The 15,569-nt window shown below is 39.2% G+C and overlaps 2 protein-coding genes across 3 annotated transcripts; both read left to right on the top strand.

The window, feature by feature from the left end:
* Positions 1 to 92: 92 nt before the first annotated feature.
* Positions 93 to 2,604, top strand: med7 (mediator complex subunit 7). Of its 2 annotated transcripts, none has more exons than XM_088381480.1 (2): positions 93 to 252; positions 1,534 to 2,604. In XM_088381480.1, the coding sequence occupies exon 2, from the start codon at positions 1,543 to 1,545 to the stop codon at positions 2,305 to 2,307; it is 765 nt and encodes a 254-aa protein (XP_088237606.1). In that variant the 5' UTR covers positions 93 to 252; positions 1,534 to 1,542; the 3' UTR covers positions 2,308 to 2,604. The 2 variants fall into 2 exon arrangements, with proteins under 2 accessions (XP_088237606.1, XP_088237612.1); XM_088381486.1 differs by having other exon boundaries at positions 124 to 252; positions 1,472 to 2,604.
* Positions 2,605 to 3,845: 1,241 nt separating this feature from the next.
* lonrf4 (LON peptidase N-terminal domain and ring finger 4) lies at positions 3,846 to 13,837 on the top strand. The gene is made up of 12 exons (XM_088381470.1): positions 3,846 to 4,630; positions 5,976 to 6,094; positions 6,235 to 6,357; positions 6,673 to 6,858; positions 6,942 to 7,068; positions 7,221 to 7,296; positions 7,708 to 7,822; positions 7,937 to 8,058; positions 8,164 to 8,322; positions 10,370 to 10,532; positions 10,609 to 10,758; positions 11,379 to 13,837. Exons 1-12 carry the CDS (start codon positions 4,333 to 4,335, stop codon positions 11,526 to 11,528), a joined length of 1,788 nt encoding a protein of 595 aa, XP_088237596.1. The 5' UTR covers positions 3,846 to 4,332; the 3' UTR covers positions 11,529 to 13,837.
* The last annotated feature ends 1,732 nt before the right edge of the window (positions 13,838 to 15,569 follow it).

Raw genomic sequence — 15,569 nt, 5'->3', positions numbered from 1 at the left:
ATTTTAAGAGGCGGGCGTAGACATTGTACAATCGTGTCAATGGTAACAACCAATGAGGAATTCAGAACTTCGTCGAGTGGCTGACCAATCCAAACGCCGAAACGGAATCACGAGGCTTCATCACCCAATGGAATCGGAACATGATAATTCTTATATCCGTAATAGAACAAGGTAGCTGAAGTGTTGTAATAGCTTGTCTCTAAAGTTCTATCAAATCTTCAAAATTGTCGGACCTGCAGAGCCGCTGAGAAGGCAAGTCCAACTGTCGCAAACTCATCACTTCTATCCTTTGAGCTATTTGCAAATTCCTGTTCATGCATTGTTTTGTAGAAAGAAAATGCGTGTGCATTTGGCTGCTAAAAGCTAAGCTGCATGTATTTGCTTAAACCCCCGGTACGTTCAAATTGTTTGGCTATTAGATAGATGAACTAACGCGGAGAATACGTTTGCTCGGTGTAATTTGCTTCTCATTGGATCGTGCATTGTCTGGTATGTTTCAAAGGAAATGCTTGTTGGCTTCGTTGCCTTCAATGACATACTGTAAAACTCAAATAGTGCCTGCTACATCACAATATCTCAGTTTAGGTGAGCGTTTTGTTGCTGAAACGTAAATCTTGAGAAATAACGTTTAGAGAAAACATTTCCAAATTATGAATTAATTATTATGAAAATACGATGACAAAAATAGTTTATGAAAACAAATCAACCCTTTGCCTTTCTTATTTTGAATTGGAACTATATTGGTACCTTAAATTACCAACTTTCATTTCACGTTCATTCTCTGATTTACCACATCATCCTCAGTGTTCCATCAATATCAAGTCATTCCATCAATCATCATTATAAATGAGTCGGAGTACATATTTCCTGGCTTTACAAGGCCTTAACATTTCTTCCTGTGGATGTTTAGTGCACTTTGAAACCCCCGAACTATACTCCACTTTGCCTAATTCTACCGTGAATATAACAATAAAGCTGTCTATGAATACGAAAGGAAACACTAAACATATTTTGCTCTTCTGAGGCATCAAACTTTTGTGTGTGTGTCAAAGGTAGTTAATTCAGAGGAGTAAAATTACAAAATGGGACAGTGCTGTTTCATTTATCCCAAAAGTTTGGCTGTGATTCACTAGTATGTCTAATTTAAAAGTATCAAGTCATTTCTGAGCGAGCGAGTGCGTGTGCTGTTCATTTCGGCATCACGACGGCCTCACGCTTATTGTCTTTTGGTTGTTAATAAATGTGAGTTCATCGACTAATACCTTCGTAATGCAAAGTAAATGCCGTAACCCTGTGAGCGTAATCAAACATGACGTCATGTTGCGTTGTTGCTTCAAACAAATGCCGTGATCTGTGTGTGCTTAGATAAGATAAACAGGCATCAGCCACAATGCACTTTCCTTTTCCTTGCCGTGAAAGCCAGGTATTGCCTTCAAGGTTGACATTGTTACTTTATTTCTCTTAATCATAGGTTTATTTTTCTACATGACACCCCTTCTCTGTTGACAAGAACCATTCCTATTATTGTTGCAGACCACCATCATGGGTGAACCACAGCAGGTTAGCGCCCTGCCTCCTCCACCAATGCAGTATATCAAAGAGTACACGGATGAAAATGTCAGCAAGGGTTTTGCTCCCAAACCACCACCACCCATCAGAGACAGCTACATGATGTTTGGCAACCAGTTTCAGTGCGACGACCTGATTATTCGGCCTCTAGAGAGCCAAGGCATCGAGAGGCTTCATCCTGTGCAATTTGACCACAAACGTGAGCTCAAGAAGCTGAATATGTCCATCCTGGTGAACTTTCTGGACCTTCTGGACATCCTCATCAAGAGCCCTGGCAGTATAAAGCGAGAAGAAAAGCTGGAGGACCTGAAACTTCTGTTTGTTCACATGCACCACCTGATCAATGAATATAGGCCACATCAAGCCCGGGAGACTTTGCGAGTGATGATGGAGGTTCAGAAACGACAGAGACTGGATACAGCAGAGAAGTTCCAAAAGCACCTGGAGCGGGTAGTGGAGTTGATCCAGGGGTGCCTTGCCTCCTTGCCCGATGACTTACCGCAGTTGGAGGGCACCAACATTGCTGGGGATGGAGCAAGGACTTTGCTTGTCGGGAGTGGTGTCGGGCCTTCTGTGCAGCCTCCAAGGCTGAAAACGGAACCCATGGATGTAGAGGAAGCAGCGGCTGCAAATTGTTTGGTGGCAGGCCACCAGAACAAGATTATGCCTACCATAAAAAAGGACAAAATGTGGGACAAAGATGCCGCCATGTGCAGTATCATTGACAAAATTGCCTAGTATTCTCTCACAATACTGTAAATGATTTAAATTTAGTGATTTAAATCTAGTATTCTCTCACAATACTGCAAAGGATTTAAATTTATCACTGTGCTATAATTACCCATTTGGTTTAAGTTCAGTTTATTTAAAAGCTTTGTGTGTATTGTATTATGGCCTCGGGAGAGACAATAATCCATCCATTGCATTTGCAAATGTGTGAAGGACTGGGGACGAATCAACCTGAAAATTAAACACAAATCAGGTGGCCAACACCCCCCCCATATCTAATAAAAATATGTTCAGCTAAAAGAGAAATGTTGTCTTAACCATCATTATCACACAGAATATGGTAATGGTTTATGCAGTCTGGGCTCTTTTATTCTGCAAAAAATCTTAATGGAGATATATCTATATTTGAGATGATCCATCTGCCTCATAGGTGTGGCAATATCAAGATGCTGATTAGACTGCTCATGATTTTTGTGTAGATGCGCTGTATCCTTCAAAAAACATGCTCAATGGGTAACACGTCCGGTTAGTAATCTGGCCATTTAACAAATAGGATTGTTTTTGGCGTCCACAATTTGGTAAGGATTTTTGCAATATGGGACTATGCAGGGACTATACAACATGAGGTGATGGCTGTGAATGAATAGCACAACATTGGATTTCAGGTTCTCACTGCATCGAATCAATGAAATTCATGTGTGTTCATTGTCCCATAACAGAGGTGTGTCTATTGTGTAACCCTGTGGCAAACAAGGGCCGCTTGATTTACAAATCATGCACACATCTGCCCAGTACAGTGAAGAGCAGGGTAGATCATAGAAGATGACATCTCTCTAACGTCATACGTTTGCTTTAAATTTTATGTTTGCAGTTGTGTCAAGTGACACGTGCGTCATTCTCAGAAGGGATTGTGTGTGCGTGTTTTTGGCTGTCCACCGGACAAAAGAAAAGATAAACCACACATTATGACTACAATAGAAATTGGGATAGGAATCATTTGAGCTTTTTTTCGTTTTTTTTTCCAATTCTCTATCATTCATTAGAAATATTTGCCACAACACTTTTTGAACTTGTGTAAGTGTACCAAATGTCCTCCTTATTGACATGTTTATACAGTAATCGTTTGACAATGAGACCAGTTCCACCTGATATGCAGCAACTTTTGCAACGTTTTGTATAACCTCTTCAAGCTTGACCTTAAAGTAGTTGCACTATTAACGCTTGGGCCTAACCTATTCGGTACTATTATTATTAATCAGGTTTTGACGTTGAGTTTGTCACTCCGCCCCCTCGCGGATATCTAGACTTGGGAATTCCAGCCACTGTGTCGTGCGCGCAACACGTTATGTATGCAGTTGAAAGGAATTGCCTTTCACCAGAATTGATAGAGCGCAAGTGACTGTGATCACATTTGTCCTGAGGTGCTTGGTGTTCCAACGAATTTACCTCCGAGTTATGTTATGAAACTCAGCGACTATGGGTTTCACAACAGTGCTGACGGCAAGCTGCTTAGCCAATCAGGAGCTTCGCTGCTACGTCACGTGGTCTTTATTTACGTAATGTAATGGTGTAACACAGTAACCTGGAAATATAACCGTGCATAGTATTTAGCAAAACAGGGCAATCCGCGGACAGACGCGCACGCGAAAATCTTGAACAGATTCCCGTTGGGCTTTGTCGAGTCGTTGGTTGCGTTTGGATCGGTGAGAGAAGCGACTACTAACTCAAAAGAGCCAGATTTTTTTTTCTCTACCTGGTGGAAAGGGAAACACGTAATGGTTGCTAAATGCTGTAGTTTTATCCTAATGTGGGACGAGTTGTCTCAGAACACGATTACGTTAGATAAGCAAAGAAAATGTGTGCAGTGGAGATAAACAGCGGCTCAATTTTAGCCAAACAACGGGTTCAAGTGGAGACGCGTTCACCTTTGCGGTCATACAGTAAATGAAAGTCGAGGTGGGAAAGTCTTTGCTTGGCTATAAGGGAAATATCGATTCTCGTCGCGGGTTACTGTGCTGACAGAAAACCACTACTATGGAGCTACTGGAATGCCGACTCTGCCTCTTTCCGTTGTGGGAGCCGGTGACCATTGCCTGCGGTCACACCTTCTGCAGGAGATGCGCGGGGACCCACTTTCCGTCTAAATGCCCGACTTGTAAAGAGAGGCTAAAACAGAGGGAAATGAGAGACGCCAAGAACAATGTTCTGCTCATCCGTGTCATTGAAAAGTGCTGGCCCGAGGACGCCAAGATTAAGTGCCACTTGCAGGAGAAGCTCCGCGCCAAGCAGTACCAGGAAGCTTTACGCGTGGTCAACGATGGAATACAGCAAGGTAAGCCATATGCAAAAAGCACATAGAAAAACACTTAACTTTACGTGTCCCTTTTTGTTTTTTTCACGTTAACCCGAGTTTCGCAAGGTTGCACCCATCCGTGCATCACAACGTCCCGCTCGGAATGCTGTCCAAATCCGCCAGGTTATCTCCTTTCTGTTTGCCGGTTACTGACTGCAAAGGGCCTTGCAAATATTCAATAAAGTTTCTTTGTCTTTTTCATATAATCCGACTTTGTACAAGAAACTTGCTCCATATTTAAGTGGCCTAATAATAGCCAACTTCCGCAACTGTTGTCAAGATGCTGCGGTATAGGGGGACAAGGAGTAGAGTGCTGCACCAGAAATTTTGATTTTACAAAATGCTCACTTTTGGGTGGTTGGAATTATAATATCTGCATAGTATGAGATATGTGACAAATGGTGGAGCTGCAAAATGAACTTGGAACAGAGACACACTATCCAAAAACAGTGGAATGATCACTATACACACTGACATCTTTCAGCCAACATTTTGGACTTTCACATTTTTAATTATTGTCTTTTATGCACTGATGATGAAGTCTAAACATGTGACTTTCCGCATTATTTTGCATACTTGTTAGGCATCAACATGCCAATGAATGAACCGTTCTTGGAAATCCAGTTAAAAATGTCTTAATAATAATGATAATAATAACAATCATCACCTATTTGGCTCCGGTACCCAGGACAGGTTTGGACTCTTGCGACTACATACTATGTAATGCATTTTTTTACTTTTGTAATCCTGAGACTTCTCATTCATAAGACAGAATGTACTGTATGCTTAATTAGTATGCTTAAAAGTATGGGTGGGACCGTCTACAGTATTTCTAGTATGGCAGCCCTTAAGTAACAGTTTTAACAGTACTGCACAAAGTGTCTTTTATTGCTAGGTCAGGTGTACTGGGCTTTTTAGCTGATGCATAACAATTCATTGTGTAATTCATTGTGTAATTATTTTTTTTTCTTTCAAATTTCAGATGGCAACACTTGTTTGGCCAAAAAGCAAACTTGTTATATTTCCACCTCATTATTGAGTTGAACTGCAGATTCAAGTCGTGCTTGCAGACAGAATATTTCAATCTAAAATACCAATTTGAGTTCATGTGTAAAATGTTAGAAATTTAGTTTCATGTTCAAAATTATAAACAAATTTGTAAACTCATGTGTTCACTTGACAAGATTTAAGCACCGCATGGCTTTAGCTCTTGACTCTGTACAACTCATGTCATTGCTACAAGCTCTTCATAACAATGTATGGAAAACAAATGAATACATGTGTATTTTTCCTTGCTTTCATTTGTCACTCATTTAATCTTTAGTCCCAGAAGACCCAAGTCTGAAGCTGTACAGGGCTGAAGCAAACTGGGGCCTGCTGCGTTTTTCTGACGCTCTGGTGGACCTTGACTACCTCTGCTCTCTTCGGCCATTATGGACTGAGGTAAGGTAGATGCAGCAAGAAAATTATCAATCAAAATGTTCATGTGGAGACCTGGATTTCACCAGCCTGTGGGAAATTTGATGAAAAACCTTTTTAGGTAGTGGTGCTCTGCTGCTCATCATGAACATTTGTGTATACAGGGCTTCTTTCGTAAAGGGAACATACTGTTGGAAATGGCTCAACAAACTGAATCCCTCATCCAGTTTCACCATTGCCTCAAACTTCAAGCTGACTTTGTTCCTGCTAAGAATCAGATCAAGAAGGTTGTTCACACCACACCTGACTATGTTGTGTAAAGTATAGAGCAAATAGAAAAACACAGAATGTTGAACACTTCATATTTTAACTACCAAATGCACCTGTTTGAGTATTTCAATTAGATCCGTCAATATTGAACCAACATCATTCAGTCCCTTCCTTGTAGCTAAGACCGTACACAAACATTACTTATTTGCTGTTATACATCATGTTGTGGAGCCTCGATACGTCTTGTATTTTATCATACTCTTTTACTTGTATTGTCGTGTTCCAAATGTGTAATCTAGGTATGTGTAATAGTATTTGGGTTAAAATTACAGATCCTAGAGGCAGAGGGCATTTCAGTGCCAGAGGAAGTCTCCTGTATCATGCAGGTCTTGGCTGATTACTTGAAGGCTTCCTACCCTGTTAGAAGCCTCAGTGGCACCCAGGTAACACACCTCGAGGCCCTCAATTATCCACATGGCAATGCAGAGGGCAAAGCCAGGAGAGACACCAGGTGTCAGGTGCGTGCTCAGAAATGGGTGAGAAGAATGCTTGCAAGGTGTTTGCTTAAAATCTTCCAAGTTGTAAAACTGTTTTTCTTTAGAGCTCCAAAGTGAATCACGACAGCAGCACTGAGTGCTGCCTCAGCCTCTGCCAAGCTGTCTCCTTCTTGCCTGCCAGTGAAAATGATGAGGAAGTGATGACAAGAAAGGAGGATGTGAATGGCAGAGGTACAGTGACAAACTATAATCGACACAGATGTCCTGGTTTTACATATTTTTCATCAAAATTCAATGTTTTCTGTTACAACACTTTCGTTATTCAGATATTGTGTCTATTTTTTAAAAGTCACCTGAAAATACATATATTCCATGGTTCTCAGGTGCCAGTTTACACTGCAGGGATAAAACTCTGAGCATACTCACTGTGTCAGACTTTGAGTGCCCTCTCTGCATCAGGTCAGCCTCTTGTTCTCCTCAAACAATATTGGTCTCCATGGTTGTTTGCCAATATTTTCTGTTATAGCCACTTTGGAAAGTACAGTGTAACATTGTAGCATTATTAATATTAACGCAAACAAAAAAGAAAGAAAAAATCTATTTATATATGTATATATATATAACCCTAACCCTAGTTAGATTAATTAGTAGCTAGGTTTAGACTGTAACTGAAAAGGTTTGAAGTGCAGCAATTTGCTTGAAATTCAAACAAAAATGAAGAGTGCCACTGCCACTTGGAGTTACACTTGATTCTATGGCAAAATAAAAATGTTGTGGGTCCCGTCCCACTGTCTGAGAAGGACTGCCCGAATGATGATGTGTGTGTGTTTTTTTTTTTTTATTGATTTCATATATTTGTGCATTTTAAAGGTTGTTTCATGAGCCAGTTACTACCCCATGTGGTCACACTTTTTGTAAAAACTGCATAGAGAGAAGTCTAGACCACAACCTCCGCTGTCCTCTCTGCAAGCAGCCGCTACAAGAGGTAACCACAGTGTACCGTATTCATTGCTGTTTTATTTCACTGTCATTTTTTCGGACAGAAATTCAGACCCAAACACCGATACAACTCTCCTTCTCTCTCTCTGTTTACTTGCAGTACTTGAAAAATAGGAAATACAATGTCACAGTTGTGGTTCTGGATATCATGGAATGCCTTTTCCCATCACAGCTGGCTGAAAGAAAACAAATACATGAGGCAGAAATGGCTGAACTGTCAAAGTAGGTGGCATAAAATAAAAATCTGCATTTTGGATTGATATCAAATTCAATCCCCACTCGTAATGTTATTTTTTTGCCTGTCTCTTTATCTATCCTCTCCTACAGCCTCACAAAGGACATCCCTATATTTGTTTGCACTGTGGCCTACCCCGGTGTGCCATGCCCTTTGCACATCTTTGAGCCGCGATACAGACTGATGATGCGTCGCTGTATGGAGACAGGAACAAAGAAGTTTGGCATGTGCAGTTATGAACATGGAAAAGGGTATGCCAAACACACATTCAGTATTTTAGCCACATTTTTTTAAAATTAATTTTAATTTTTTCCTCTCACACTGAAGCACACCAGTTTGAGATACACGTCACAGCTAAATTGATGCCTGGCAATTTAATGCAAGAAGACAGCACAGTGGGCTTATGTGACCCTGAGTGGATGGAAAATGACAGCAGGCTAACCAATCAACTGAGAATGCTGTGCTTTTGCATCCTCCACAAATATTTCTCTCTAGTTTCACTTTGTTCACACAAATGGAATTGGAATCATAATCTAAAACACAAGTTACATTTTAATTAGTGCTGTCACGCGATTAAAATATTTACTTGTGATTAATCACATTTTAAACTCTGAGTTAATTGCACATTTTATTTAATGTAAAAAATCTATAGATAGCTTTAGATCATTTTGATACCTATTGGATTGGATTCAATATGTATAAAAAGTCACACAAACAGCCCCTCAACAGTCCAGTCTTAGAACTCAAAATTGGGGCAATATAAAAAATACAACATGCATATGAAATGTAAACAAGGACTCAGCCTATAGTGTAACAAACCATTTTTAAAGTTTGTTATGAACTTAGCAGCAATATAATGGTCTTGATTCACCATATTAACCCTGTTTCTGATTTGTCAAGAAAGAATTTACAAATCACTCCCCATGATGCTTTTATTTCTAAAAACAGATGCACAACAAGCTCTGACTAGTGTCACCAGTTAGCATGCTTGATGTTTATTTCCGGCCTCGCCAGATCCTGTGAGGTGTAGTTTTTCTACAGCAACAGTATGTAAAAAGAGTGCAAATTTTATCAGGCCAAAATGAGCCTTAATCACACGATTAAAAAAAATGTATAGCATTAAAAGCGGGTTAGATTAATCGCGTTAGTAACACGTTAAACTGAGACTACTAGTTTTAAAATTTTTTACAAATTATTTTCCAGTGGTAGCTTATCCACCTTATTCCTACGCCCCATGATCCTTGTGTGAAATTTGTGAGGAACCTCCGGCATAGCAAAACCACAGTTTTATTTCTTTTACTGGGAATTTTTGGTGCGATTTCACTTTCTTCGACAGTTATATACTTTAACAATGTGGGAACACCAATCGTTGCAGTTTATAATAAAACATTTAAATCTCGCTCCCTGCTATTCTAGTGGGGTAGAAGGGTGACAAAGGTTGTCACGTCTAACTACTTTCTGAATTCTGTTGCTTCAGTCATGATGAATCTGAAAAGCTCTGAGGGGTGATAAAGTTTGGCGCGTTTTGATAAGAAGGTGGACACAGTCTTATTAATTTATTTATTCATTTATTTAGCTTCAAGCAGACGTATATCTGTTAGGAGCCAAATGCACAAAGTTCAATGCGAGTGTTGTGCTTCGTGCATGAAACAAAAAGGAGCACATGTCAACGTCAAGGAGGTCTTTTTAAATGACTCCCAGACTCATTTGTCTGTGTTCCTCATCGCAATGTAGAATCTGGAAGCTCTGGTGGCAACGAGTTAAAAACAAGCTCTTGTTTGTCACCGATTAGTCTTCTACTTGGAAGTACAACCGCCAGCAGCGCAACAAGCTCCGAAACGTGCTGGACATTGTTCAACACAACAACGATTAATCGCTTAGAAGACGCGGTATAGAAAATCGTTCCAAAACAGCGCTCCATGAAGCGAAACTTATTGTAATCAATGGGACCATTTGACTAAAGACTCTTACCCGAAGTTCCTCCCACAGTTGCTCAGTGTCAAAGGAGTAAGAGAGCCATGATTAGAAGAGACAGAAGAGTCAACCCCGAACATTCTGCTATACAGTTGGACTTGAATGAAACAGTTCTTTTTCCCAAAAGCATATCCATCTTGTCATTGTACCTTGTTATACACCTTTTTGGTCCTTCAATCTAATGTATTTGTTGCTTCTTTTTACAAGTCTAAAACATATTTCCACTTTGTCACAGCAAGTTGACACAGTTGCTAAATGATTTGTTCATGATGTATCATATAATATAGTTACTCTATTTGCCATTTCTCCTTTGCTTTTCCCAAGATTTGCAGACTATGGCTGCATGCTGGAGATCCTTAGCCTAGAGCTACTGCCTGATGGACGGTCCTATGTGGACAGTGTGGGTAGCAACAGGTTCAAAGTCTTAAAAAGAGGACTAAGGGATGGTTACCACACTGCTGATATTGAATATCTGGAGGATATCAAGGTATGACTTGCTCAAAAAGTTTCTGTTATCTGTCGAGCGTATTTGGATCAATTCAATGACTTCCACCTTTCTTCAGGCCGAAGGGAGTGAATTGGAACTCCTGCAGCGTCTCCACGACAGTGTCTATCAACAGGCTCAGGACTGGTATCAGCGCCTGGGAAGCCGCATGAGAGAACAAATCAATAGCCAGTATGGCATCATGCCGAGTACTGAGGAGAACATTCAGGTTGGGGCTTTTGACATAAATGGAAATATATACAGTACATCTGGAACATACTGTCAATACTGTTGGGTTCAGGGGCAAGGCGACCAGAAGGAATTTCGTGTGATTGCTGAAATGGGCCGGTCAAAAACCGCATTTTTGTTCCAGCGCGTCCATAGTTGGATTGTCAGACCAAAATTATTCATACCTTTGTAAATAATTGTGTTGAAGTGCAATATTATTCAATTAATGTGAAAAAAACAAAGTAGAGATATTGTAAGCTATTGTGTTGAGTATTAAAATGTTATGTTTTCATTATCATTTATTACGCATTTCAACAAAAAGCTTCAACATCCCAAATTATTCATACTCTTTCTCAATATAGGATTACAGGAGACATAAGATTTGGATGCCTTTAAATTTTCAGAATTCTCGCAATTGATGACAAAGGTTGCGTTCACTTAAAATTGTGCGATAAGCACTGACACCCGTCAATACCATTTTTGGAGAGTTGAAAAACAATGAAAGCAATTTATCATCAACACAACTTTCATTTATATCCCTATAATTAACTGTGGACTGTGGAAAGATTAACGTAGCATAAATCTTTAAATGACAGCGGATATATTTCTTATATTTTTCAGGCCTCATCAAATGGTCCAGCTTGGTGCTGGTGGCTGCTGTCTGTCCTCCAACTGGACCCCGCTTATCAAACCACAGTCCTCTCCCTCTCTTCCCTTAAAGACCGGCTTGGTCACCTGCGCCTCATCCTTGAGTACTTTTCTCAGAGCTAAATACAGTGTCCTGGTAGAATTCCTGAGAAATATTTTTGGCTGAGGGTTAAACGTTACATTACAATACAAAATACCGATTTCACTTGCATCACAGTTTTTGGACTAAACTACTCTTAACTACAAAGGGACTCTTGTAATATCACACCTCAAGGGTAAATCACAGCCATAAGTATCAATTTGTGACAACATTTTAAGAGGTTATTTAAAGATGGGTTTTGTATCTGCTTTTGCTAATCGGCAGATACTTTTTTTATTTGGAATCAAAAGCAAAGTGTTTCAACACAGAATCCTGGAGTGTGTCTTTTGACACATTCTTGTGTTGTTTCCTGCTGAAATAGCCATTCAGCAAATGAAACTGAACATTAACTAAAAATTTACCCAGGGTAAGAATAATTTGAAGTTTAAACTACAAAAGTAGACAACGGTTAAATTTACCATATCTGAATGTTGAAGTAAATGAGCACTAGATGTCGCTGTTTACTGTTTTCAAACAAAAGCCTTCCATCAGCAGGCAGATAAAGTTTGAATGTCATTAATTAAAATTTCAAATTGCAATTGAAATGACGGTGAGATTCATAACACATGCATGATGAGTAATTTTTTCAGGACTATGCAGTCTAAGATATAGAAAGAAATATTCATTTTGCAGCTGCAACTAACAATTAATTTAATAACCAATTAATCTGTTGGTTATTTTTCAATTAGTCAGTGTATTGGATAAAAAAATAAAGCATGTTCTAATTTCCATCACTTTATTAAAAAAACAGCACATTTTGTCAAATCAACAGTGCAAACAATACACTAATAAATTATGATTCACTTACTGGTTTATTAATGTTAGAAAAAAGGCAAAAAACGTTAAGCCTTGTTTTCAACTTTGATTTCGGAGGACTACAAGAAATCGGATAGTAATTATAATTTCAAGCAATTGGACAGCTTTACATTACAAGTGTATCCAAATGATTAATCATAATTGTAAAAAAAATATTAATTGATCATTGATTAGCTATCAATTAATAATTGAACCTCTAATTCATTTCTTGGTATTGGCTTTGCAGAGCAGACTAGTTTCCCTATGCTCATGTTTAGCTCTTGTTTGTATTTTATCCATGGCAGCCAGTGTTATGGCTGGTTTTATACATTTGAATATATATATTAAAAAAAAGCATCTTTCGTATTAGTGATTGTTGCAATATTTTTGGTGCACATACTTAAAGGCAATGTTGTTTTTAATGATAGACAACAACAACGTTGCTAACTGATGTTGTTGAGCACATTGCGGTGGAGAATTAGAACCAGCAACTGAATTTGACAGCCTTTATTTTCGTGCGTGCATTGCTAGTGAATAGTCAAGTGCACGTGTCTGTGTTTGCGTCATCTGTCATCTAATAAGGAGTCTTGGGATGTTTTCATTGCCTGTAAACCTTTTTGTTTTATTTTGATGGGATGGCCACACTGAAGATGGTCATGTCAGCTCCATCTCGGGTGCTCAGAGTTATGTACTGAGGGAAAACTGCTAAATATAATGGCCATGGTCTAAGTAGGGATAAACCCCCACTGTGGTAATCCACAATAACACCTACCTTTGGCCCAGGGTCCCAGCACTTCAGCAGGGGCCCCTCTGCCATCAATCATTGCTTTGAGTGCCTTTGAGTAGGAGCATTCTGCAAGTCTTACAGGTTGTACATAACATAATGACAACACTCATTGTCTTCATGGCATCATTTCATATGGATTAAGTGCTACATTCCATGGATCGCCAAAGCTGCATGTTATTTATGAATTTATGAAAGGCTTAACTGGGTGTGATGATACTTTTTTTCAAACCTCTAATGTGCCATACGTTGGGTGATTTATAGAAATACTGAGTTTGCTTGTGTTTTTTAACGTTAAATTTGACCTTAAAATTACTTAAATACTGCCTTTTGTATTGTGAATCACACTTGCAGGCTCACTTTTTACATTGCAATAGCTCTGCAATACTCAATTTGTAAACAATTTGATATTTTTACCACAATTTATTGATCCAAACACAGACAGCAAAAGGCACTTCCCATATGATTGGGATTTTTTCACGCTGGCAGGTTGAGACAGTAGATGTAATGCTTTGTAGGCCTTCCAGAGACATGATTTACTCACAGACTTGGTAACACTTGTCAAAAGAAAATGCTTGCCAGTTTTGTCCATTTCTGCCTGATTTGTATACCTCCATCCCCAAACCCCAAAGAACATTTTCTGAGAATGATCTTTATCTATTATTCTATTTGCAAACTTTTTTAATGTTATAAATAAAGCTTTCAAAAAGCTCAGTGGCATTTTTTTTCTCTTTGGGTTGGTGTGTGTATTGTTTCTGACAAGCCAAATGGAAGCACTGTAATCTTGCAGTCTACAGCATAGCATCGTTTGGTTGAGAACTCGTGGCAGAGTAAAAGGCCTCTCACACATCACCATGGAAACAATTATTGAGAGAACTGTGAAGTCCTGCTGCTGGAGAAGAGCAAAGGAATATAATTACAGTACATCATTTAATGTTACTGGAAATTAAAATTAGATTACTGCAGCTATCATTGAATAAAGACTGATTTGATAATGCATAGCTGAAGAACGACTGATTAAGCCTATATGCCTAATTGCCCAAGACAAATTTGGCGCTTTTAAACTAATCTTTCTCCCAAATTCTCTCATTTCAGTAGTATTTAATATGAATCTGGTTATTACTGAACTACTAAATTTTCTTCTTTTGCACATTTTAGTGGAATCCAGAGTTATTAGCTAATCACTATAAACACTTGCTCAGAGAGGGTCGCAAAAATGTGCTCAAGCCTTTTCTCCCACCAGGGGGCACTCTATATCTGTAAAAAAATAGTAATGTGCCATAAATTCAAGTCAATCATACACAATAAAGTACCTAATATTTATGGATGGCATTTCCGAGCTGGAATGACCACGTTTCATAGATTCTATAGCCAACGGGAAGAGCCCATCAATTTCACAAAGCAAGAATATAAATGGCTTTGAACCTGAAGGGAAGAGTGACAGGAGAATGTGTGAGTAAATGTGCATGATCAATGAACAAGAAGCAAAGCAGTACAGCACAAGTGTTTCCAGCCAACATCCTCCGCATCAGAAGCAGGCAAATGACAAAGACGTGTGACTGGCTTCAATGAGGTTCGGCATCGACATCAAAGCCCTTCATTACATTACAGAAAGCCACAGCTTTTCTCCACTAAATTGATCCATCGCCTTGAACTGACTCCCTGCTTGTGTATGGTATGACTAAGGATGACAGGCGTTTTGTAGGAGTTATTGCAAAAGAGTGACTGCATGTATTTGGGGCTATGTGTGTTGTTCTATTCCTGCGGTTAAACAGCAGACTTTGCTCACTGAGACAGAAATACTGAAAAAATCCTCGCTAGAGGGTATATTTTGGATTGGGATGGAATTTGTGGGTGGCAGATTTGTGTTGGGCAAATGCCAGATTGAGAATTACAGAAGATTGCTTTCAATCGTGGTCCTCAAAAGCAAAAGAGTATTGAATAATTATTCAATATTCTATTTAATTATGGCACAACTCACTGGGGTCTGTCTACGGAAATATATGAGCCTGCTCTCTATATAACAGCAAGAGAGCAACACAGCACCAGGAGGAAAAAAAATGCAACACTGTTGTCATAGGAACACATCCTGGCCCTCAAATGCTGAATGTCAGGCGTAAGTTTATAATTAAACAACTTTGCATTTGAAGTGAAAATCAGTTTACCTTCACACAGTCCAATAGGTGACATCCAGGACATTATTATTATTATTATTATTATTATTATTATTAAGGGTGGGGGAAAATAAAAAAATAAGCATGTTTGTATTTATCCTATTTACACGAAACAAAACAAAATGTGATGGATCAAGATTGCCCGCTGAGAGATGGAGTGAAGGGGAAACAGGAAGCAGTGGGGCACTGCTGGAGACACGATGTAGTGCAACCGGCTCACTGGTTCATAGCATGACCGCCTGCGGTGACACACACCTGGCAGTCTTTCATTT

This window comes from Syngnathus floridae, chromosome 1 (assembly GCF_059516105.1).
Source record: "Syngnathus floridae isolate MCC-2025c chromosome 1, RoL_Sflo_1.0, whole genome shotgun sequence".
NCBI classification, from domain to species: Eukaryota; Metazoa; Chordata; class Actinopteri; order Syngnathiformes; family Syngnathidae; genus Syngnathus; species Syngnathus floridae.
Note: the sequence above shows the minus strand (reverse complement) of the source record. Positions and strands in the feature narration are given on the sequence as shown.